This window comes from Corvus cornix, chromosome 3 (genome assembly GCF_000738735.6).
Source record: "Corvus cornix cornix isolate S_Up_H32 chromosome 3, ASM73873v5, whole genome shotgun sequence".
NCBI lineage: Eukaryota > Metazoa > Chordata > Aves > Passeriformes > Corvidae > Corvus > Corvus cornix.
In genome coordinates, this window is record NC_047056.1 from 91,075,602 (window position 1) to 91,101,679 (window position 26,078).

Consider the following 26,078-nt stretch of genomic DNA (forward strand, 5'->3'; position numbering starts at 1 on the left):
TGAAATACTTCAGTTTTTGAGACTGCAAACACAGGGAAGCACAAAAGGATGTAAAAGAAGTTCAAACAGACAGACAACAGAGGGCCACCCTTCAAAATCCGGCTGTCGTAGAGCTCTTGCTTACTTTCCCCAAAGCTGCAGCAGCACAAAAACCAGAAAGAATTGTCAGCTACATTACTGACAGTCAGAATTTTCCAGGAGCAATAAAACTGTCAGCATTTGTGATAGCTTCATTCTGACACTGGATGGCCAAACTTAGCTAGCAATTCCTATCTTCTGACCACTGACATTGAAGTGTCTTGTGGCTCACTGCCATCAACAGCCACAACCAAGGCACTGAGTAGACTGACAGGAAAAAATGACCCCAAAGCAACTGGGGAAGACATTCTGATTAAAATAGGTTAAATCTTTTACAGTACCTATTAAGATTATCTAAACAAGCACAAGGAATCAACAAAACTCTTGCAAGAAGCAGACAGATAATGAAGGAAGGAAACTCCTTCACTAAAGAAGAGGCTGCTTCTAGGCAGACAAAAAGGATCCCCAAAGTATAAGATACCAAATTAGTCTAACAGAAGACCACCAATTCCTCTGCCACAATACAGACAGCACAGATAACTTTTTTCTCCAGAAGTCACGGTGGTTGAAGTCAGACATCAGAAGGCCTAGTTTGCTACCAACGGATTCACCTCCAGGTTTAGAAGCTTTTGGCTACTCAGCCCTGAATACAAACACTTATTTAAATGCTATAAAGGTCTAGAGTGAAAATCTCAGAGATCTTACTGCCCTACTTTCAGAGTTGCAAAATCTCATCATGAGAACAACCCAAACCAGCACTCCCACTGCAGATGGGCTTGTTCAATGCATGCAGGACATGTTTGGTGCTGCTGTATTTCATACAGAATACTTTTTTATAGAACAAAGCCAATCCATGCAGACTGCAGGCTCCTGCTACTACTAATCAAGTACAACTAGAAGTAATGGATGGAAGTAGATGCTGCTAAAAGAAGGGTGTATCTCATGTTGTTACCTGGTTTGGAATATTTTTTCTAGCTGTCATTCAGTTTCATTATGTGAGCAGATTTTAAGAATAAAAACATTTTATGTTAATATAATGAAACACATGCGATGTGACTTACTCAGGTAAATATGTCAGTAAATTTTCTCTCAGTTCCAGTGAAGCCAGGTTATAAAGACTGGAAAAAACCAAAAAAATCCCACATTTTAATACCATCTTTTTATATTCCACATTTTAAGAAGAGAAGTGTGCATTTACACAGTTTAAAACAAGTTGCTATAAACTGATTCTTCTTGTTTTAATTCAACCAGACCACCATGTGAAAGGCAGAATAGAAAGACTAAGGTGTTGCTTGCTTCTCTGTGATACTTAAAGCTAGAAAGTAAACACATAAAACACAAATTTCCATTTGTTAAAAGGTTTGTAGCTGCAAGTTACTAAACAGAGTATATTACATCTGAATTGCTTTTAGTTACTCGCCTTCAGAATCTGGCATGGGCTCCCAAAGTTACAGAGCACCAGGTAAACCCATCACTGTCCTAATGACGGTGTGCTCATTACTCTAAGTGACATTCTGCTTCTAAGCGGCTCGCTCACCCCATATCCGAGGCTTTTACTAACATCACCATGGCAACATTCAGATTTCTCAGGGGGTTATTTATGACTAAATGGAACACAAGGAGTCAGACATTATCCCAACACTATAATCTGCTCTAATCCTCCACCATCCCAGGGAAAAATGAAAATCAGATATGGTGACTGCAAATAAGGAGTTTTCTACAACAGAATTATGTTTTGCCCTGGTATGCAGGGAATAAAATCTAGACGAAAAACAAGAATTCCACTAAATTTGAAACAGATGTTAATTCTAAATTTGTACACCTTATGGAAAAAAAAAAAGAACACAAAAACAATTCCATGCATTCAGACTACATAAAATTGAAATATTTTCTCATCTCAAACAATACCAGCTTACCAAATTACAGAATAATTAGTTAAGCTCCAGTAAAAAAAAGCAGCTGATAACCTCAATAAAACTTAAGCCTCAAAAAAAAGAGAAAAATCTTCACATTGCAACTTCAATACAGTTATCAAAGCAGGGGAAAGCAACAGAATTGATGTAATGACTAAACGGGAAAGAAGATTTTTCATGGATTGACTTTTGATGGTGCCTGAAAAATAAATCCTTATCTCATGCGCCTATTTCATACTGCATTCAAAAAACAATGAATGAAATCTCACAGGACCTTTGATTATGGTCTCTGCAGCCCTTTCCAGCTTATAAAATAAGCACATTTTACCCAACATGTTCTGTATTCCTCCAGAAGTATACTTAAAATATATCACATAGGCAAAGATACTTTAGAAGAAGTCTATTACAAATTCAATTAAAAGATAAGTGAGAATAACTCTGCTACTGCCACTCAAAATCATTGACAGAAATAAGCAAGCCATCATTCCAACAACACAAGAGAAAATTCACACATAAAAATTTTAAAACTATAAAACACAAGTCAAGGTGGGACATGGTATCCAACACCCTCATGAAAACCAAACAAGTGGAGGGGGAGAGGAAAGGGGTGATGGAGAACCATTTTCTCTGCAAAAGGTGTGTAGGTCTGATCTTACCCGCACTGCTGCCCACAGACTGCCATTATGTTTGCATTTACAGGTTTTCTAGAAACTTACTTCAGCCTTCCTTTGAATTTTCCACTTTCTCTTCAAGCTTGTATTAGGTGAGGTCCATGATTCATTTTTATCAAGAGAATACAAAAAGGATGTGCACACCTCCAAGTTGCCTTGCAATCTTGTGTTTACACATCACCCCACATCTACTTATCTCCCTCCCCATCATGCTGAAGTGTTGATGAGTAAAATGGTGCAATCTCTTAATTTCTTCTCTTACCTCAGACACCACTTTGACTGTGGCTGAACAGAAATCTTTGTCAGAAAAGCATGTTCAACAGTAAGAACTTTGGAACCACCATCTTAACCAGCCTCATCATATCATTAGACTGGGGCAGGCCAGTGAATCAGCTCAGGAAATTGATCCTGCTTAAAAATAACCCAGCAAGGAGAGTAACACAGATCCCCAAACCAACACAGAATAAATCCCCTTAAACCCCTGGGCTAGTACAGCTGCCAAGAAGGTGCAAGGAAGGCAGCTGTGCTGCAGCACTGTGAGCACTCACTGGCAGCTGTGCCCTTGTGGGTACCTTGCGAGCATCCAACCACACTTTGTGGAGGGACTGTGGCCCACCACAGTCTCAGCCCAGGTTGTCTTCTTTTGGGAGTCGGCCACCTGCCAGACTACGTTTTCATCTCTAATGACACAGCTTTCTGAGGGAGAAGTGCTTTATTCATTCTACAGCTACTCGCACCCACAGCATGCTCACAACCCTAACTCTACCCTGGAACAAAAGAAAAGATACTGCCCCACACTCCTTTATCCTTTTTAATTCTTCCAAGGTCTTGAGTACAAACCCAATGTAAGCAGACCCCAATAAGCAAAATTAGGCATCCCACCAACACAGAGACCTAAGTCTATGAAGTTTAAACCAGCAAAGCTGCATCATTAGAGTGAAATACTATGTTTAAGATGGATCTATTTGATAGAGAGGTCAGAAAATGGAAGGAAATCAGTGACTTATTATTCTTGCATTTTGACTAATTACAGAAATGGCTCCCAGCAAATCTATGTGCTGCAATCTAAAATGTGACAGCTATCATATAAAATAGTATCATATAAAAGACATGCTGATGTACTGAAGCACTAATCTCCAATACATTAAAAAGCAGAAGTATAGCTCATCCTTACATTTACCAACAGGTTCTTACCACATTGTATGTGTACTAAATTTTTTTTTTTTTAAGTTTTGTTAAGAAACACAATTTTAAGTCTTTTGCAGGAAAAATTTTACATAACTTATTTTTCAAGTATGTTTTCTGACTTAGTAACACTCTCTCCAGAAAGTGTAATCCTTCTTCTTCTCAGCCACAAATAGCTATTTTTCACAATATACTAAATGAAATAATTTCTTTTTTCCCTATGCCCTTAATTTTACAGGTGCACTGTCAGTCCAGTATTTCTAAAGTCCCTGAAAAGAAGTAAAGCAAGCCATACCTTATCGATTTCTTTCCCTAATTCTAATCTTCATCTTGTAGAGAAAATCAATCATGGGAAGTTACCATAAAACACAAAGGCAACAGCAGTCTAATTTACTCACACTAAAGACAGTTCCATCAGCAGCTGTTCACCAACTGCATTTAGAAATGCAAATGCACCACAGAGCATTGCAGGCTGCTTTCCAACAAACACTCCTTGCTCCAAAAAAAAAAAAAAAAAACCAACAGAAAATGCACAAGCAAATGTAATTTATAGTCTAAAGGGGAAGGAAAAACAAAACAGCAACAAGATTAAAAAAAACACAACAACAAACAAACAAAAAAACACCACCGTCAGAAGATACTGACAGAAGATACTGACTTTTTTTTTGTAAAAAGCATTAATGTTGTAATAACTCTCACTACAAAAGCTACCACACGCACCTTGAACACTGAGCATGTGTGTGAAATTACTGAGCACAAGGAAACAGACAAACCACGCAGAGGATGAAGCTAACTAAAATAATTACACGTTTTCCATCCCAGCATTCCAGATGATTTCTGGTGTAAGGGTGGAACCAAGTTGAATTTAAAGGTACAATGGCTAAAAATGTCAGGTTCAGTATAAACCAGATATACTTGTTCAGCACTCTACCAACAGTAACTGTAGATATTGGTACTCATTGTGTGAGCTAGAAGAATGAAGAGAATGTGAAATCAATCACTGAGAACAAAACTAATAGCAACAAAGTAGACATAAATGCTGGAAGTGTCTTTCCTGAGCATTCCTGTCAGGATTTGAGAGAGAAATGTGCAATCCAACACAATCTACAGATAGGGAATACCACAAATACTCCTTTATCAACTGCAGCAGTCTACTCCAAAACAAGGGTTAGACTAGAATCATCCACTAAAACCAGAAACAAAGCCTGTTGTTCTTTTTCTTCCAAAGCAAGCCAGTTTGGATTGATTACAACGAGATTATCAGCACCACCATGTTCTACAAAAGAACTTTTTCACAGACAGATGACTCTCTAAACAACAGAGATTCATTGCAATAGGTACAACAACATCACTGAACTTAAAAAACAAAAAAAACCAAAAAAACAAAAACAAAAAACACCAAAAAATAAAAACAAAAACAAAAAACAAAAAAAAAAACCCACACAAGAAAAACCAAAACAAAACCAAAGCAAAAAAAAAAAAAAGAGAGACATTCCATAGTTACTCTGGATGAAACTACGTTTTCAGTGTATAGCATACATTAAATGTAGTATCTTTTGTAAAGTTATAAAATACAGAAGTGCTATGAGTTTATCCTAGCACTTTAATCTTGGGGAACAGTTGCAGCATATTCCTCTATCCATGAGGACAGAAAGTCAGCCTTAAGAGCAACACCCTACACCCCATTTCTATCCCAGTCCCTGCAAAAAGACTAGGAGGATCCAAGCCCTTGGCAGAGACTAGCAAAGGTTTCTGAGAGAAGCACTGGGAAGCATGGTAAGACATACACTATTTCCTTGTTGGAAAAAGGAAAAAGTTAAAATTACAAAAGTGGAAAGAGAAATGTAGGAAAAGCTAGGAGAAAATGAAGATAGATGACAAAAGGAACCGACATAAAAGCTAAAGATGCTCTGTCAATAAAAACTGAACAACACCCTTCTCTTGAGTAATAAAAACTACACTTTCGGACCTTATGTTAAAAGTGGCACACAGCTGAGCCAGCAAGACAAGAATACAGGCTTTGGGAAATAAGGAAGCAAAGCTGGAAGAGATGAAGATCTAAAGCACCTGCAGAAATCCATGGCCTGACCTGCACCCTTTCCAGCATGTTTCAAGCTGGTTAGGGGAATAAAAAAAATCCCAAATGTAATTTTTCCTTACATTTGTGAAACTGCAAAATGAAACACAGGACAATGGGAACAGTCCCCAAATTTATACAGAACAATAGAAAGTTCTGCACAATAAGGATACGTAAGGAGAGAACACAGTATAGATTCCGACTATGGTCTGGTATTACACTTTTTATGCAGCAGCAGCAATCACTTCAAAACACAGCTCAAGGATGCAGCATACAGAAATCAGAGATTAAGTCCACATTTTGGCGAGTGCACCAGTTCCAAAGGACTCCACTGAGCCAGCATCTGAAGATTACTGGTACTTAGACACCCTGCCTGGATATACAGCACATACACCTTAAAACATTTGTCATGACTCTAAACTGGGAAGGAAAGAAGTCTAAACTAGGCAATTTACTGTCTTTTTTTTGTGCAGAAAAGGAACATGGGTTTTCTGTCCCTTCAAGGGTCTTCCAAGAGATAAGGTAACTGTAGTACTCTGACAATGGCAGAACAATGCATGAAATTAGCCTTATTTAAACATATTACAGCCCATCCCCACAGCCAAATAAAACTACCAGTAACATGTATGACCCTGCCCCAGGACACACCAGTCAGATGACAAGTCACTCATCTGACAGAATCCTAGTAAGCTACTCCCATCCCACAAGGCTTCTAGCTGCAGATCAACAATGCACTGAGAACCCGATGCTTAGCAGCTTTTATTCCCCACGAAAATGACAGGGTTAATCAATAACTAGCCAGCTCTCAAAATACCACTTACTCAGACTATAAGTATTTGAAGGTGCAGCATATACCTTTGGACTTGGAACAGGGTAGGCTCCTGTTCCAAGTCACACCCAAACGAAGCCTGTTTCTCTTCTTTCTTGACTGTTTCCTCAACTGCACACAGACCCTGTAAAGACCGAATCTCCAAACTCCCAAGCCTACATCAACCATATCATCCTGGTCTGCATAAAAAAAGTGTGGCCAGCAGGTCGAGGGAAGTGACTCGACTCTGCACTGGTGAGACCCCACCTGGAGCACTGCATCCAGCTCCAAGGGCCCCTGCACTGGAAAGACACAGTCCCGCTGGAGCAGGTCTCGAGGAGGGCACAAAAATGGTGAGAGGACTGAAGCACCTCTCCTGTGAGGACAGACTCAGAGAGTTGGCATTGTTCAGTCTGGAGAAGAATTTTTTTACAATGAGGGCAGTGAGACACTAACAGGACACCCAGACAAGTTGCAGATGCCTCCTCCCTAGAAACCAAGGTCAGACAGTACAGGGCTTTGAGCAACCAGATCTAATGCAAGATGTTTCTGCCCACAAAAGACGGGCTGGATTAGATGATTTCTGAAGGTCCCATCCAACCAATCCAACCCATTCTATCAAATTAGATGCCTGAAGTTGGATTGTTTCAAGAGCTCCTGTAGCATGTACCCCTTTCCAGAGTTAACTACCACCTCAGTTCTTCCCTGAATCTGCCTTATTTCACCCACAGTTACTATACCTGCCAGCAACGCATCTTCCCCGTGTCTAACAACCAGCAACCAGCTCCATGTGGATTTTTGGTGTAATTTAAAGCAGTATTTGCCATATAGGGAAGGATTATGCTTCCAGAAATTACTAAGGGTCTCTTGACACATAACCATGTAGTTTGTGGTCTATATGCTCCAGGCATGCATTTTTCTCACCTTCTTAAAAGGTTCAACACTACATGCTTATTTTGCTTCCGACTACTGCATAATGCTGGCAAATAATTAGACAAAGTTACCATGAAAGAACCTTGGAATTCATATCCATTATATGGTAACCTACAAATAGTACAACAGTCCTGCCTTTGTTACCCTTTGCTCATAGAAACTTGTTTTACATTGTGAATGACAAAAAAGAGCACTGATGAACTTTTGCAAAACTAATCTGACAGAATTGAAAAAGAGACCTTCTGCCCACACCATACCACAGGGAAGAGCGATTTATGCAGATTCTTAGGTACTGAATGCCAGAAATTCTTACATGAGCTGGAAATTACAGGAAGTATTAATTTCCTAATTGAGAGCACTTCCTTATTTCAAAACAAACTGATCTTCACACACATGAAGTCCTGCGGTTCTACCTTGGAATATAAGGGAAGCTGGAAAAGCAACTAGAAAGCAAAGTAACTAGATTTGGTTTTGATGAAACTGTTATTATGTCTCGCCAGTACTGTTAAAGACCATCCAGAAATATCTTTGAAAGCTTTCCTCCTCCTCCTTCTCTTTGGAAGCAAAGTAACTTCATGTAACTTGTATCTAAATTAAACATTATTCTTTCCTCTCAAATTTAAGTGTATAACATTCAGGGGAAAGGCATGAGGCTTTCCTTAGCAGTCTACTTCTAGAGCTTGATAAGCAGAACAGCATTCTAGTAATAATTCTTGTAACAAAATCTGAAATTAAGGATTACGTTCTTAACACTTGTCATTTTCTACAGACCTGGGAGAACAGGACACAAATTAGGGTGGGGAAATACTCCTTCTGAAGACTGATTTTAAATAGGGACCAAAAAAGTAAAGTTGATAATTTTGTCCTCCTAGACTTAGCACAGACATTGAGAGTCAGAGAAAAGTGCATTTGCATAGTGAGTTACTTGGATTGAATTGTCAATACCGTTAATTGGTTCGTAAAAAGCTACATGTCTTCCAAAAGTGAAAACAGGATAAAAAAGTATAAATATCTTACCAGCCACTAACTGAGGGAAAGCCTCGATACATGGCCAGTAGTACAAGTCACATTCAAATTTTAAAAATAAAATTCTACAGTTTATGGCCAAGGAAGTCCCTAAATATGTTACAAAGATAGTCTAAGTTGCTAATTAAGATTAGTTTTCTACTTAAGCTTGGCTTTCAAGTTGCTGAGATCAGTTTTACTCAGTCCCTCATGCATGGCAACAAGACCAAAAAATGGACAGGAACACTGAACTTCCTATGAATTTCAAAGGCATCATTAAGAAGAAAAGAGAGATTTGTAATTACAGCTCATCCTGTTCACTTTTGAATGTTTTAACCAAACACCCTCTTATTTGCTTATCAAGATTATTGAAATGGATTGGGAAGGCTAAACAAATTCACTATTACCACAAAATTTCATTTTTAAAATATCTTCCACTCATGCAACATCAATCTTCAACAACTTCAATAAAAATGGAATTATTTCACTTTTAAAAAATATTGTTAAATATATGTTAAATATTTTTTCTTGTGTAACATACAGGATGCAACATCTCTTATTTAAAGGCCAGCTGGCACTGCATTCACTACGACATTGCTAGTGTTCCTGAAATAAACTTCCGCGTTCTTAACATTCAGTTTTGTCATTTACCAACCAGCTGTGATTAACACTGAATTCTCTACCTACTCAAACTCTGTAAATATTTCTTGCCATGCTAAATTCAGTTAAGCCACAGTAGGAGTTTTTAATACTATTTATATCAGCCTAGCCAGACCACCTACACATAGTCCTCCTTCTACGTATTTGTGAGATAAGCCTCCCCATCACTTCTGTTGTATCATGTAAGACTTTATGTTAATCAGATATTATTATGCTAAACCTGAAAAGACAATTACATTGTCTTGTTCCACACAATTTTAAGAACATTTTCCATTCTGTGTGATGCTCCCAGATGCATAATCTACACTTGAGACATCCAGGCATACACTAAGAAAAACACAGTCATGGACTGGCCCAGAAATCCATTCTAAGGATTGCCATTCTGATCGGCTTCTGCACCATCTGTATTAAGCAGGTCACCCTTGCCTTTGAAGATTCACCCTTGCCTTTTATTCTCCAGCTACTTCTTCTATGATCAATATTAGAAATTCTGGTTCAGAAACTGCTGAAAACTTCAAAACCTCTAGAATTAAACATATATATGTAAAACCACCACCCTCAGTGACTAACATGAAATCTCTGGGTATTTGTGGTTCCACAACTGTTTAAAAGCATGCCTGTAACAAATCCTTCTGCAAAACAATGCTCCTAAGCGCAGGCACATTTGTTCTATTCTTTTCATTATGTTCACTTTCATAATGAAATGCCTATTTCAGCATTCTACCTGCTAGCTGCAAATGTTAAGAGGAAAAATATCTCTGCTTACCTGGTAATTCCCTTTCAGTAGTAAGGGTCCACAGATCCATTCAGCCTGCTTGCAGCTTGGGGGTAAACCAGACTCATCAGTCAGCAGCATCAGAATACCCTTCACATCTAAAGAAATTCACCCCTCCCCACATCAGAAGTTTCTGAAGCTAAAATAAAGCTATCCTAGTTTCTTGCATCACAGACTGTGCAGCTGTCTTAAAAAAAAAAAGGAAGGGCGGGGAGAGGGAGACTGTGAATGATGGGGATACTACAAATCATTACATTTCTGTGATCTTTTGTTGAATCTTCAGGATTTTGAGATCATGTCCAAGTAGGAGAACATCTGTACATTTTCAGGGGAATAATAAAGATTGCGTATGGTGGAGGAAATCCTTTTTCATCTGCCATGTAGGGAACTTTCAAAATACCCTACCTGCAAGTCATGAATAATCTCTTACTTTAAAGCTTAATATCAAAAATAAAAAAAGTAATCTGGCAATCTTTATCTTTCCCAGGCACAGACAAGACTGCTAAAAAATGGTGAAAGCTAAAAACTGGGTAGGAGTTAGATGTCTGGTGTGCCAGTGGGCAGCAGGTCTTAAATCATAATTTAAAGCACACTAGTAAAGTTCTGCCCATTGCTTCAGCCATTGAAGAAATTAGGTGATTTTGCTACCCCTACAGAATGTGACAGATAACTGTCTTTTTCAAGTATGTATTTCATGCTGACAGGACTGTTTTTCCAGCTAAGGCCAATTCCTCATGATGCACTGTTCTGAGAGTCCAACACTAGATTAAACATTAGAGATACATAAAAAGCTTTCCAAAGAAGGTACTTGGATCTCATTCAAGCCTAAGAACCACAAATAAATCATAAACATACAAAGCTGACACAATCTCTCTTCTCTTTCCAGACATTAAGCTGTAAGAGCACTATGCAGATCTCTAAAATCATCAATCTTTACTGGTAAAAAAGCCAATATTACAGTGGGCTGAAGCCAGCACTACAGAATGAACACATATGTATAAGAAAGGTGCTGGGCATCAGAATATTCATGCTATTACTGTAAGACATGCCCTAGGAAGCCTCACATCCCAATTTTTTCAAATCCCTTTACGTACAAATACTCTGATTTTTCAATTTCAGGAAAAAGTCATCCCCTGTGTTTTGAGTGCTACATGAATAGGGAAGTATTGAAGAAAATAATCCTAGAAGCAAGGGGAAATTCCTAAATGTTACCCATGCTGGGAGGAACAGGTTATGCCTGCTTGTTGGGCAGCTCTAGACACAGACGGCCCTGCAGAATAGGCAAGGAAATTAGACCTGCTCTCATTAAGATGGAGAAAGGCTGCAAAAGACACTCCTACTCACAGCTTAAATGGTGTAACTTGTTTCTCCAAATGGTTCAACTAGCCAACAGGACAAGTCCTGCTCCAAGCTGCACCCACCTAATTATTAGGTTAAGTATCTCCCATGCATTGGCATTCACTGTTTTACTCCGGATAGCAACCGAACCACGAGTTAAGAGAACACAAATCACAGAAAAACACAAAAAGCAGTGCTGATAATATCAGGGTATCTAGTCTGTTATCCAGTCCTAAGGCAGTCTGTCACAAATCTTTCTAGAAAGCCCTGAAACAACACATGAGCCTAAAAGAAGTAGGTTTAATCCAGCAAGAAAAAAACAGTCAGCCAGAAAAGCCGACTGAAGTGGTCACACAGAGTAAGAAAAGTTTATATACTCGGAGCGTGGCTATTCATAAGCAAGAAGAAAGACAAAAGGTTCAAGGAAGGCCTTGCCTATGTTCTTCAAACATCCAGTCGTGACCCTTAAAAATACTCCTTTTGGCAACACAAAAGAAAATAAAAATATAGAAGGTCTGCACAGAAGAATTCTTAACAGCACAGTAAAAGTACTGACAGAACTCTACATATGAGTAGTTTGAGCAAGTTCAAACACTGGCCTGGGACAGTGAAGCTGAACACTGGCACTCATACATCAGACCATGGGAAAAACAGACTGGATACCTGAATTCACAAGGAAGACACACTTCCTCTAAGGGTTCACCGCAAGGCAATTCAAGTCTATTATCTGCCATTAGTAAGAACTTTCTTACTAACATTAAAGTACTGCCGTTTGTAAAAGATTTGCCATTGCTTTTGCTGCTTTCCCCATTCAAGACAGTAAGGCAAATTTGCATTGCAACAAGATTGTAAGTAGGTCGCTAAAAAAAAAAAAAAAAAAGACACTAAGTACATTCTGATCACTGTACTACATGAAGATGAGTTAGAGATTTCACTGGCTGTACTAGGCAGTTTCCTAGACAGCACTATAAGACCGTAAGAAAGCACTTCCCCAAGGTTCCACATACTCTAGTGGTCAGAAGACCTGCAGCAAGTACAGGGACTTCAAATTTTTCCCCAAACAAGCCTAACCATAGTAGAATAAAACACTAGTATATATATTTGTTTGCTCACTATTTGATAGATGTCATATAGAGCACATAGGTGCAGCCTATTCAATCAAATAACAACATGCATTATTACTCAAAGCAGACTGAAGCTCCAATAAGGCACTTGCAAACATATCCAAACACCTTTTGGGGTCCCAGCAGATGAAAAAGAACAAAGGAGGGGAACAACGAGTACCAGTTTGTGGTTTTTACCTTTGGAGAAGCCACAGAGCATTTCACTACTTTTACCAAATACAAGGTGACTGGCAGCACCATCAAATTCATTTGCAATAAATGATGAAAATTTTGCCAACTAAAACAGGAAAGTTGCATTTGTTGGTAGCCAGACTGAAAAAAAATAAAACTCTCACTTATAGATCTAATGCTAAAAAATCAGTAAAAGTCACTCTCAGAAGTGATCTGTAAGGACCTCAGGTTGCAGCTCCAGTTCACTACAAATAAGACCTCTCAATAACTTCCAGTTGGAATCAGACAGAATCTCTCTGTTGGACATTCCTCAACAGACTTCAGGAACAGTTACATTTTGGGTGGACACCCCATGAGTTTCCCTCTTGCAACATTATCGTTTTTCTTAGTTGGAAACTACGCATGTTCAGTCCAAACTTCCTGTTGACTTCCCAACATGTTCCCACCTATTTTGAATACCTGATGATGCAAAAACAACGGCCCCACATATTTGTCTCTGCTTCTTTAAATATAAACCTGATAATAAAAATTTCTACTAATGAGATTAAAGTGTTTTTGTAAAAATACAATATTCACATTCCAAACAACTAACGTGGGAACACTTCCCAGATCAAAGCACGCCTGTCAGACTTGAATAAAAGTATGTCTCTCCAGGAGAATTCACCAAGACAAGCTTGTGGCTCTTCCCAACACAAGGGAGGACCCCAGATTTTTGACTTCAATATTGAGGATCAGATCCTGACTTTGAGGAAGGATGGGTTGCATTGCTCTGTTCTGCAAGAGCTCACGCTGAAATAGTATCACAACACTTCCATGAACTGCTTAGGATCAGTATGAGGCAAATTTTTACTTTTCTTTCTTGCACAGCTCCACACATGATCTCTATAAATAGCTCTACAAATTCTGGTATCCCCATTTTAACCATACTTGTTTCCAGTCATCTGCTCCAAAACAGAGGCTATCACCACTCACACTACCAAATGAGAGGCAGGACAAGCAATATGCCAGAGCCACCACAGCCAGTGAGCTCTCAAGGAAGCCAACAATCTTCCTGTAGCTACTGTCTGCAGAGCAGCAGTCCACACCATGCTTTTGGGAATCGTGCTCGTCATGTTTCTTGTATTTATTTTCAGAATCAGACAGGATCCCAAATTTTTTGCCTTGATTTTCAGTAAATGCAAAGCCTGAACAGGCCTTTTCTTAGCTGCCACTGCTGAAAAAGCTGCACAAAAAGTTTTGTGAACTTTTATAGTGAAGGAAGAATGTCACAGAAGTCCTGGTCCATGCAATTTTTAGATAAGACTCTGCCCTAGTCACTGGGCATACATTATCTGTACCAGTTAGTGCTTGTGGGAGGTTTCAAAAGACATTTTCCACTTCTGTTGCAGCTGGCATGGTGCCAGCTGACAGCTTTCATATCCATGGGAAGTGGCTAAAGTAATGCTAGTCTGAACTTGACTACATTGCAGGAGCTCGTATTATTAAGATACTTTCTGCAGGACTCCTCTGTTTAGAAACATCTGGATTTTACTGAACTAGTATCAAACCATTGCAATGGGTAATAGATATGTGCAGCTATTTGCCAGGGGAGGATACTAAAGATGTCTACGCATGCCTAAGGAGAAACTGGACAAGTACATGAAAGAGATTCATTATGGTCTATCAATTAGACAAACCAAAACCCAAAGCTCAGGAAATCCTATGAACCAGAAACAGGGGATGGAAAGAAGAATCATCAAACACACACTTTTCTTCTGAATCCTCACTAGGCATCTACTTACTGCAACTGCAGAAGGAAGGTGGGCTAGATGAGCCTTTAAGCTGAATCAGCACAGTCAGTCATTCTCATATATTTAAGTGAGGAGACATGGAATTACTAGTACTCCTTCAAATTGGAAGAGATACCCTTCTCTCAGCTAAGGGGAAAGAGATTTCCCTTCTGCAAGTGTGGATATTATTTCAGTCAAAAAGAGACAAATAAACATTGTTCACTTTCCATGTGTTCCCACTTTGAAAGTCTGTCCTTTCAACACTACTCTACTTTCCAGAGTGAACAAACATCTTAAAAGCTTATAAAATTTCATCTTAAGAGCTGTTCTATGACTTCTCATTTCCACAGCTCCCACTGGAGTTTTTTTCAAAACCAGACTGCTCCCATAGCTCGTTAGGAACCTTCTAATTTCCATCCTGATCACAGCCAGCTTTTACCCATCTGTTCCTGTGCCAGCAATTGCCTGGTTTTGAGCTAAGCTGCAAGCCATCTGACATGTTCACAATAATGGATCAATGGTCTACTTAGAAAAGCAAAAGGTCAGGTCGGCATGACAAAACACCAAATTAATTTTGCATCTAAAATTACAAGTTATTTTAAATCCTAGAGAACAGAGTTGAACCATACACATACACACTTTAGATTCTGCATTAGCCTGAGAATGCCAAGTGAAAATGCCATGTTTTAAGGTTTTTTTAAACCGATCCCTCCAACTTGAAAGAATGGAAAAAATAAAGATAGACCTGTAAATAATTTTATAGGTGTATTAAATACAATTATGCAAGTCATTCATACAATAAATGCAATAATAAAGAAAAAATAAATTTAAAATAACAAAGTGTAAAGGACTTACTTCCCAATGTTTTCAGGTAGTGCTTGCAGAGAGATGTCATTTACTGAAAGACACGTTAGATTCTGCAATTCAGGAAAGCTTTCAGGCAACCTATGGAGATATTAATTCAAATCAAGGACTTCCAGAAGTATTCACATTCATGTGAATAACACTTTATTTAGCAAGTACACACAGAGGGAGGAATACCCAGATTCCAGCATGAGTCTCAGAAAATTCTAAGGATCATTAAAAAAATCCCCATGGTTTAGAGGCGTTAAAATTTATTCTGTGTCAAAGAAGAGGTGATACACCACTCTCTGCCCTGCACCCAATTTGCAACTTCAAAAAGCTATATGGCTTGAGAACATTTTAAGCGTTTTTACAACACTGAAAAATAAAATCAAACACATTAAAAAAAAAGGCAGCCAAATTTTTTTTACTGTTATTTTTCTGTATAATCAAATGGTAAAATGATTAAATTTTATTTTTATTCAGGCTCCAGTTACATACATGCTTATAGCATGGCCATTTTGTATTAGCTGCTAGGCTGCTCTTCAACTGCTGCTTTTTTGAAGAAACATTCTGTTCACTACGAAGACAATGTTCTGCTGTTACAGCATTTCACATTTACTGGTTCACAACACAACAGCATGTTAATCCCCCCTTCTCACACTATAAAATGCAATCATATGCAAAACACTTCCAGAATTCCCAAAGCCTTTAGGTCCATCACCCAGTTGGTCTTCTGCAAAGCGTGGCTCCCTGTTCCCTCACACTAAGGGGTTCCTGTGCCACTTGCTGCTCACTGTCTCTACCAAGAAGCTCAGTTTGCAGTTGCACAAGAGACAGGATGAGGTAAAGGGGCCAACGAGGTAAAGGAGCAGAAGCCCCTGGCCCAGCCACTCAACTTCTGCTAGACCCCCAGGGCATATAACCAAAGATGAAGCTGTAGCATTTGGTTTGGTTCCTGCTCTCCCCATCACCCAGCTCAAGGCACACGGTAAGACCTGCAGGCAACTTGCCAAATGGAGTCACACCTACAGGCAAATACAACTCTGCAGAGTGGGGATGGGGAGAAGGAAAAAGGCGAATTACAATGTGGGGCAGGAGGGAATTTTCATGTGACCAATTCTGTACTGCACTGCTTCACATTCTGGACCTTATCAACAGAAGATGCTCATTATCTTCAAAAGGTGAGCTCCACTGGAACCATTCATTATTATTTAGACTCTAATAAGTTTAGGAGTCGAGTTAAATGGTTTGGTTGTCTTTTGCTCACCCCTGATGTTAACAGGTAGCTGGACTCAATGATTATTGTAGGTCCCTTCCAACTAGAACTATTCTATCTATAGCATGCAGTGGACTTCCGTATCTATAATAAATCTATATATATGTATAAATATCTATAAATAAATACCTATAAATAAATGCATCAGCTTTTTACTGATATAAATAATAAACCTGAAATAATTTGAAAACAACTGGAAAAATGGTCTGCCATCCACGTTTAATGCTCCAGTTTCATCAGTGATTTGACACTGAGGTAACATACTGTATTAGTGGTAGGACATTGCAAAGCTTTCCGACTGGCTTTTAAGCTTAGAGAAATAAGGACAAGAATCAATGGCTAAAATAAAGCTCCAGAATATTACACAAAAATAACTATTTGACTTTCCCACTTTTTTTTTTTTTTTTTTTTTTTTTGCCTGAGCAAATCAGTGCCAAAACTGACATGCTATTATATAGGTAAAACTGAAATTCTGGATCTCATCACAGAAAGACCTGACAACCATACGTAAACAGTTTCTGGAATGTGTGCTTTCTAACTTACGAAACTGCTTGGACTGATGTTTTCCAGGACATGCATACGCTTTGGAGCCACTTTATCAAGAAGTTTTAGAATTCCCTTAAATTGCCAACAAAGAGTTACGAGATCTATTTCAACACCACTGAAAAACTCTTGTGAATTCCACGAAGCTGTAGCTGTGCATTACTATTGTTTAAGGAAACACATTACTCAGGCCTCAGGCCTTACTGAGCACACAGAATGAAGAAAGATAACTAGAACACTACTGCTGACAATTTTGATTTCAATACCACGAGACACAGCTCTGAGCTTTATACACTGCAACTGATGCCTGGAAAAAAGCTGCTCAGTGACCCTCACCACTTGTGTATCTAAACATCAGTTCAGCCCAGTTTGCTTTGCCAGATTTTTGTGGTATTATTATCCTCACTATATAAATAGGCTACAGAGCCACAGGGATTAAGATCACAAGTGTCCCTTTAACACTCAGCGATGTGACTTTCAGAGAACTTAGGAGGCACTATGGGCAATATTCAAAGCACACTTCTGAAGAATCTGAGCTGCACATGTGGGAGAAGCAGCCTTGCAAAACCACTGGAGCAGCTTAAGCTATTACAGACTCCTGTTTGTTAGCACTGCAGCAGCCCAGCCAGCCAGCTAACCCTGCAAGTATCTGACCATCTCAGTACAAAGCAAAGCAGGTCAGTGAGCACCCACTGCAAGCACTCTGGCTTATGTGACTTGCTCGGCATCACAAAGGAGCTCTGTGGCAATGGCTGGTTCAAGAAATAGTTCTCTCAATAGTATTCAAAGGCTTTAAGCAGGAGACCACCTCTTCCTTGCCACCTCCACCCCCACTTTAAGAGAAAAATTCCAAGTTCTTCAGCAAATTGAACAGAGAAATGTAAACAAAACTCCTCTTCCACACTAAAAGTGTGCATAGGCTCCAAACATCAGCTCATCAGAACGAAGGCTGGCAGCAGACAGAGCAGTCACCGACATACACAGTGCATTTCTGCCTCATGTTACTGCATGTCACTGTGTCCCAATTGATGGGAGGGTGATGAAATGCTAGTCCATTCTTTAATCATTAGTAAAAGCCATTATCTGCAGCAGCTGATCTAAAGTCTATTCCAAATCATCAGGCACCTGGGTTTGTGCCAATGTATTTGTTCTAGCCATTGTTTTATCTTTCCCGAGCCTTAACATGGTTTTGCTATGCATTTAAGGAAAGGAATGAAAATCATTTTATAGACAATCAGATTTACCCAATCAGATTTTTCTGGTTGGCTAACAAATTTCATCCCCTCCCAAGGAAAGATGCACATCACATTTTTAATCTGAACTTTTGCTGCAGTGCCTGCCAGAGACAAACACGGTTGGCAATATTACACAGAGAGCCTAGGTCACAATTTTTAAGGGCTTATTTAAAATTGTAATTGTTACAGCAAGATTGCAATTCTGGTGTGTCATGTACTAAGAAGAAGGTGAAGTTACCTAGTCAGTGGATTGCCACTGAAATCTGCTACCTGTAGTGCTCTGCAGAATGAGATGCTTTCTGGTATTTCAGGAATATCTGCAGAAGAAAAAAAAAAAAGGAAAAAATTGTCAGCAACTGTACTGCATCTGCACCAAAATTATTGCCTAATGACAGTAAGTAACTTGCTACTGCAAGGAGTTATCTTGGTATCTTTCAAGACATTTCAACATGCAAGACTGCTCCCTGTCCAAGTACAGAACTATAGAAGCAGAGCCATTTTGTGGTTTTTCACATCCCATTTTCCCCTCCTGCTCCACATTCATCTTCCTACTACTCACCTGTCCTTGGACTGATCTTTATCAGACTCTGCCCATCAAAAGAATCAGACAACTGATGTGCTAGGGCTGTCCTAAAGAGCCAATTGTAATCTGAACCTCTTGTGATTTGATCAACACATGCCCACATTCTGTAGTGGAAGAAAGTACATGGGAATGGAAAACAATGGAAGGAAGAAGAGAATATGCAAGTCTCTCCACCTGTAACATACATTCACGGAGCAGAAACATCCTCCCTTATAGCATAGCCAAGTAATTTGAAAATATTATTCAAAATGACAGGTTGCAAGTAAGTGCTACTACACTATTTCAGATTGACAGGAAGAAAACAGAGGTATTTGTACAGAAAACAGGTGAGGTTTTTTTCAAGGAACTTAAATACAACACGCTTATCTACTCAAGTCAGGTACATCTTAGAAATATAACTGTCTTCTCGCCCTCTTACTGCAAACTGAATCACCACAAATAGGCTGTGAGTCTTCTGGTTAAGTACTTGTTCACTGTGACTGAGATCCAGCAAAAATGAAACATACTTTTGGTTTCCTTGAATCTCAAAATGAATCTTTATGATTGATTTTAAAAGTAATTTTTTTTAAAAAGCAAATTTTAAAGTAAAAGTCAGATTTCTGTTTCAAAGTTTACTGCTATTTTTGCTGACCTTAGCAGCCCTGTATGATCTAAATACATTGAAAAAAAAATGTGGGAAGTAGTTCTTTTCCTACCCAGCTGAGTAACTTCAGATTTTCTCCCCAAAAGAGGTGTGATAGAGAAAGAAGGGTAGAAAGGAAGAAAGTACTTGCTCACTAGGTTCATTCCTTGCCAGGTAATCTCAGCAGAAGCATCTGTTTTGCTCAGAACAAAATCACAGAATGGTTTGAGTTGGAAGGGATCACCTAGTCCCACCCCCCTGCCACAGGCAGGGACACCTTCTACTAGACCAGGTTACTCAAAGCCCCATCCAGCGCAGCCTTGAACACTTCCAGGAATGGGGCGTCCACAGCTTCTCCCGGCAACCTGTTCCAGTGCCTCACCACCCTCACAGTGATTAATTTCTTCCTAAAATCTCATCTAAATCCAGTCAAATAGACACTGCAACTTTTATCTTGCATTACAGCAACAACAAATACTGGCACTGAGCTTGGCTAACCAACAGCAAGTAAAAAACATGCCATCCACTATCTAGTCTTCATGCTGTTCTTCCCTGGAAACTAGCTGGAAACATTCTGAAAGGGACATCTCTATTTCAGAGCTTCTGAGGACTCAAAATTACTTATTTCTTTGCGACCAACCCAGTGTCCACGAATTTTAAAATGCTTTTATGTACACACACAACCCTTTCACACAGAGATACAGACTTTCGCATGACTATCATTCTCACAGATTAAAAACAAAACAACAAACAAACCACAAAAGTAAAGCTGAAGTAAAAATAACTATCCTGGTTTGTTTGGGGGAAAAAAAATATACACACAAAAATGCAACATATAGAGCAGAAGATAAATCCTCAATGCAAAAGTTTCTAAAACTAATCATGCTACTGATTTCCTCCACCAAAGTATTGTTTCACCATACTGCAAATAGTTTCTCTTCTACTTGTGTACTATGTACTACAAAACCCAGAAAATACACCTTCTCAGCCAAAATATTTTGATAAGCTTTTTCTGTTAAAAAAGTCTTGGATATTATCTGTAAAAGCCAACAAGTATCCAAGCTAAGAAAAAGTTACTCCAATATAAGATACTATTTACAATAAGACAGTATAGGCACTGCTTATAGTTTGGATGCATTTGCAAATTACTAAATCTGTTTTAGAAATAAAATTTGCTCTCCCAGAGTATGAAAGCACTACATGAGCAATTACGTTTCTTCAACAGGAAATGTAAACAGACATAAGGAAAACAAGGGAAATTTCATTTTTCTGGGTTTTTTTGCACATAATCTCTGACCCAGGAGACTGGGGTATAGGAATGCTGGAAGAAGACTTTTCCATGGTCAAGAGGGATTGGTGTAGAGAACACCTAGGCAAACTTGACTTCCACAAGTGGATGGGCCCTGTCGGTACACACTCACGAGTGCGGCCAGAGCTGGTGGACACCACAGCCAGGCCACTCATGATCATCTTTGAAAGGTCAGGAGTAGTCAGCATGGATTCACACTTGACCGAATTAATTGCCTTCTATGATGAAACAACTATCTGGATGGATGAGGGGAGAGCAATGGATATCATCTCCCTGGACTTTAGCAAGGCTTTTGACACTGTCTTCCACAATAACCTCATAGACAAACTCAGGAAGTGAGGACTGAATGAATGGACAGTGAGGTGGACAGAGAACTCGCTGAGCTGTGAGTCCACACCTGGAGTGCTGTGTCCCATTCTGGGCTCCCCAGTACAAGAAATACAGGGAGCTCCTGAAACAGGTCCAACAGAGCACAACAAAGACGATTTAGGGATTGGAGCACCTCTCCTACAAGGAAAGGCTGAGAGAGCTAGGCCTGTTCACCTCCAGAAGAGACAACTGAGAGGGGAACTCATCAATGTCTATCAATATATGAAGAGATGGTGTCAGAGGATGTTTCCAGGCAAGCAGTAGGACAAAAGGCAACAGGCAGAAACTGATGCACAGGAAGTTCCACCTGACCATAAGGAAAAATGTCTTTACTGTGCAGGTGACCAAGCACTGAAACAGATTGCCCAGAGAGGTCGTGGAGCATTCTCACAGGAGGTATTCAAGAACCAGGTGGACATAATCCTGGTGCAATGTTGTCTAGGACAATCCCACTTGAGCAGGGAAGGTGGATCAATGACCCACTGTGATCCTTTCCAATATTACCCACTCTCTGATTCTGTAAAGTGCATTTTCCTCCCCCTTGCTTGATACTTTCACTATTCATTTTTATCCTCTGCCTATCTGGATAAAGGCTGGACAAAAATTCAGCACAGCCCCCTGAAGTGAGGATCATTATACATTAACTGAATTCAAAAAGGCTGAAATGTAATTCACTTTCATTGCCAGGCATCTTAAAAAGATTTCTCAAGCAAAACCCAAGTTATGAGAAGATACTTTATCACTACGTGTGAAGACTAGCGTAACATTGCATTGAATAAATGAATTCAGAAGAGAAAAGGAGAGGAGCATTTTAGTACATGACAAAAAAATGGAGTGATAATTGTAGCAGAGAAGATAATGGTACATAATAAAAGCATTGATATGATCAACTGGAATGCAGCAGAGGATATTAAAATATATAAAGAAGTCCTTGAAGTCTTGATGTATTAAGAACCTTTCACCATTAGTGTTGACTACTCAATTTTGTTACAGACATTAACATGTATGTACCTGCCAATATCAGCAACAGTAAGGTTGAATACTTTTCTTGCCACTGCTGGATAACCAGCTCAAATCCTACTTAAATATCTAGGTTTCTTCTAATGCTACACTGCAGCGAATGCTCTGCATTTACACGATGCCCCAGATGTTCTGGCATACAGATTGTGCAGCACTGCTAATAATAAAGCCATAAACCAAACATAAGCCCTGTGACGTGTGACAGTACAAATACACTGACAGCAAAAAAGAAGTTGTGGCTGCAGAAGTGGATCAAAATCAAGCTCAGCAGTCATGTATACAAGAGGGTATGTGTCCCCTTCTCCATTCAAAACACCTCTTCAGATGCTTATTGTTATAGTCTGTACAAGAATTTGCTAACAATTTAGCAAGCCCTGTACAAGTAACTTTAGAAGTAAAATTGCCTCTAGGGAATTCTGTACTGTCTGGATGAGGAAATAACTTCTAAAAATCCTTTTGTTTGATGATAATCCTTTCTTCCCTTTTCTTTTTTTTTTTTAAGATTTTTACAACAGTTACATCACTCAATCCACATTCCCCCACTTTTCTTCCTCTAATGGCTGGGAGGGTAATTTTTAAACAGATAAAATTTTTGTATAGCACATTTTTCGAGCATTTTATATTACATTTCAAGAACTGATAAAATTTCATCTACCCAAAGGCTACAGTATAGCCAGCATCCTTTATACATCCTGCAATATTGAACATAATTTCCAATACCTAATCAATAAGACAACAGCAATGACCAGGAAAATCCTAGGCTGTGACAGGGCTGCCAGACCAGAGCTACTCAAACAATGATTCTTGATCTGATCAAAGGAAAAAGTATTTTTACAAGAACTTTGCCGAAGTCTCAGACATGAGAGATACACCACATTCCTGAGGAAGAGTTTACCACGCTCGAGAGTCTTTCAGGGAGCAACTACTGGATGCAGTCATATTTTCCAGTTGCGAAGGCAACGCAGAGCACCGTGTGTTAGGAGCACTGGAGCTGGCACACTGCATACACCCCAGCAAAAAGTCAGCTGATTTACCTGGTAGAAAATCCACCAAGATGTATACAGTATATACAGCACTTTTCCATAAGACAAAACACCTTTAACTGCTTAGTAGTAATTCAGAAATGTAATTAAGCAGTTGATTACTTTACACCAAATTTATACCCAGGGAAGCCCATTCTAGACTCAAAGACTGTGAATCCATGCAGCATTATCCCTCAGGAGAGATAACCAGCAGCAAACCAGGTCTCATCCATCCAGTTCAATACAGACTATTTTTCACCCTCCGTGTACATAATATGCATTATCAACTACAGTATTTATACACACACACACACACACCCCCCCATTGAAGCATTAAACACTGGAATACTCAAGTGATTTAGGAACCTCAAGGTTCTTTTGTCACTTCCAGGGAGGTTTTTCTGTGCCACCCACCCTCTCAGAGGGATCTCTGAGAAGCCTGCCCTTGGAAAAGCTGTTTTCCAGCCCTGCTGTCCACCTCCTCCTGCTGCTAAACATGGAAGGAAACTGCCCATTTTGTCAAATACCTTTCAAGTGGTAATTTGCTCTGCAAGCATTTGTTTGTCTTTTTGAAGGGCTCTCCAGCTAGAAAGCCCAGCTGAGCAGGCTGCAGTGTCACAGATGTCCCCACCACATCTCTCTATCCTCCCAAAAGCAGCCAAATGCAGCTCCCAAAGGGTCTGATCCTGCAAGGGGAAGGGATGGAGGAAGGTTACTCATATTCTCCCTCCACTTCTACACCGAGATCATGACATACACAATAATCAGACAGGTTTCCCTTTTTTTAAAACCAGGAGGCTTTGCTACTAGCCCTGAAGACAGAAGTAATAAACCTCTTTAGGTAAAGTGCTCCAATTTTGGGGGCACAATGTGACAGGAGTAATGTGGTTCTAGCAAAGTCTGTTGAGATTAAATGGTTCTTGAACAGGTTGCAACATTTTCCTCTTCAGCCTCTGAGGATGAGGATATACAACATAGAAGACATAAAGCTCTTTTAAGACCTGACGTTAAAGCTTTAAGGAAAATTTACCAACAGGTTCAGGTTGCACTTTCTCAAGAAAATCCCTCACTGAATAATTAACAAGAAACTGAAGAGACGTCTCATTTCCCTCGCTTGTGGATACATCCCTTTTCCAAACAAGAGCACCGGGGAAAAGAGTCCTCACAAAACAACATTTCATGCATACATATATATTAGACATGTTACTTGAAAGAAAACTTATGCAGGGACATAAGAACAAGCTGGGTTTTTGAACAGATAGCACGCAGTGATTCAACATACTATCCTTCTCAGCTGCAGCAAGCAGCAATAAGAGAGATCAGGAGCTGTAAATTCGAAACTGGAGGAAAAAAGAAGGGGGGAGAGAGAGGGGAGAGCTTGAAGACCAGATTGCAAGGAAACAATAGTTACAGGTGAATTAAGTGGAAGAGCCCAAGTTTGACAACAAATTTATGTCTTCTACCTTTTCACATATATATGCCAGTCAAGAGTTAAACAGAAGAGTTAATGGAGATGTTTTTATACGAATTTCTACCTTGGACCTCAAGGACAACAGGAATTAAATACTTTTAGTCTGAGAGGTAAGACGGAGAAAAATGTGAAAACTAATATTCTACCTACAAAGCTGTAGATGACAGAAAGTGTTTGAACCGTTTTAACAGCAAAGTTCCAGATTTACTGGATTAATTCTTCAGTAACTTCATTGTCACGTCATCTTACCTTCTCAATAAAATAGAAACCAAAACCCATGCAAACCTGTGAATACAAAAACTAAGAACGCCTGTCTGCAGATAACCATTTTATGATCTCTAATCTAGATTATCCAGAAAATTAAGTCTTTATTTTATGTCACTCCTACATGTATTGCCTGATGTTTAACACTCTAACTGATACTTCAGGCAGGCCTAAGGTTTCTGTGTCCAACTTGGCCTGCTCCCTTCCATAGATTTCCCTTGAATTTGCATGAAGGCACTATTGCTAGATGCACACACAAGTACATTAGCAAAGCCTCATCAGAAAGAACAGTTAAATCTGGCAGAATATGCCATGATGGAAAAATCCACTTTTCTGTAATCAATTTTAAAATAACCTCTTCCAGACTTCTCCAATTAAATTATTTTATCATGAGATTTCATTTATCTTCACTTTCTCAATCACAATCAGCACTTGCTGCTTCTTTCTTCTCCTTGATGAGAAGCCCTGCTCAAGGACAAGGTCCAGTAATTTCTCTCCGTACCTTACTTCTCCTGCTGCATGTAAAGCTCTCCTCTTCCTCCAACCTACTGACATAAAATTAATTTTAGTGACACAGATTCACAAATCAGATTCACTTTTACATCACTTCTTCAAAGTGAGCAAGAATTTCTACACATCTGAGGGACTATGCAGAGCTCCAGAGTCCAAAAGGAATTTGCAGTAGGTGTTTCTTTCTTCCCTAATATGCTCCTTTGTACATCGATCACTAAACTACACGTGTAAGACATTAAAGTCATGATGGTTTTAAGTACAAATTTTAAACTAACATCAAGGGAGAGATGGGAGATAATACAAAGAAAGGTATGTCACAAGGAATTAGAATTGAAAAAAAAAAAAAAAAAAGGCAACCCAAACATAAAAACCCAAACATGCAACACAACTGTTAGCAAGCAACCATCTAAAAGAGCAAAAAATTCTCTGATCTCCAAGTCTGCTTCACTTTCATTAGCACAAAAAAAATCCCCACAAAACCAAAAACCAGTCACTGTT

The 26,078-nt window shown here is 39.2% G+C and overlaps 1 protein-coding gene across 2 annotated transcripts in view; it reads right to left on the reverse strand.

The window, feature by feature from the left end:
• Positions 1-26,078, reverse strand: part of LRRC1 (leucine rich repeat containing 1) — a 70,476-nt gene that overhangs the window by 22,004 nt on the left and 22,394 nt on the right. For both annotated transcript variants that reach the window (XM_039569344.1, XM_039569345.1), the window contains exons 3-5: positions 18,646-18,724; positions 15,363-15,452; positions 1,140-1,196 (exon numbers count right to left, since the gene is read on the reverse strand). In XM_039569344.1, the coding sequence (XP_039425278.1) occupies positions 1,140-1,196; positions 15,363-15,452; positions 18,646-18,724 (226 nt within the window). The remainder of the gene's footprint in view (positions 1-1,139; positions 1,197-15,362; positions 15,453-18,645; positions 18,725-26,078) is intronic.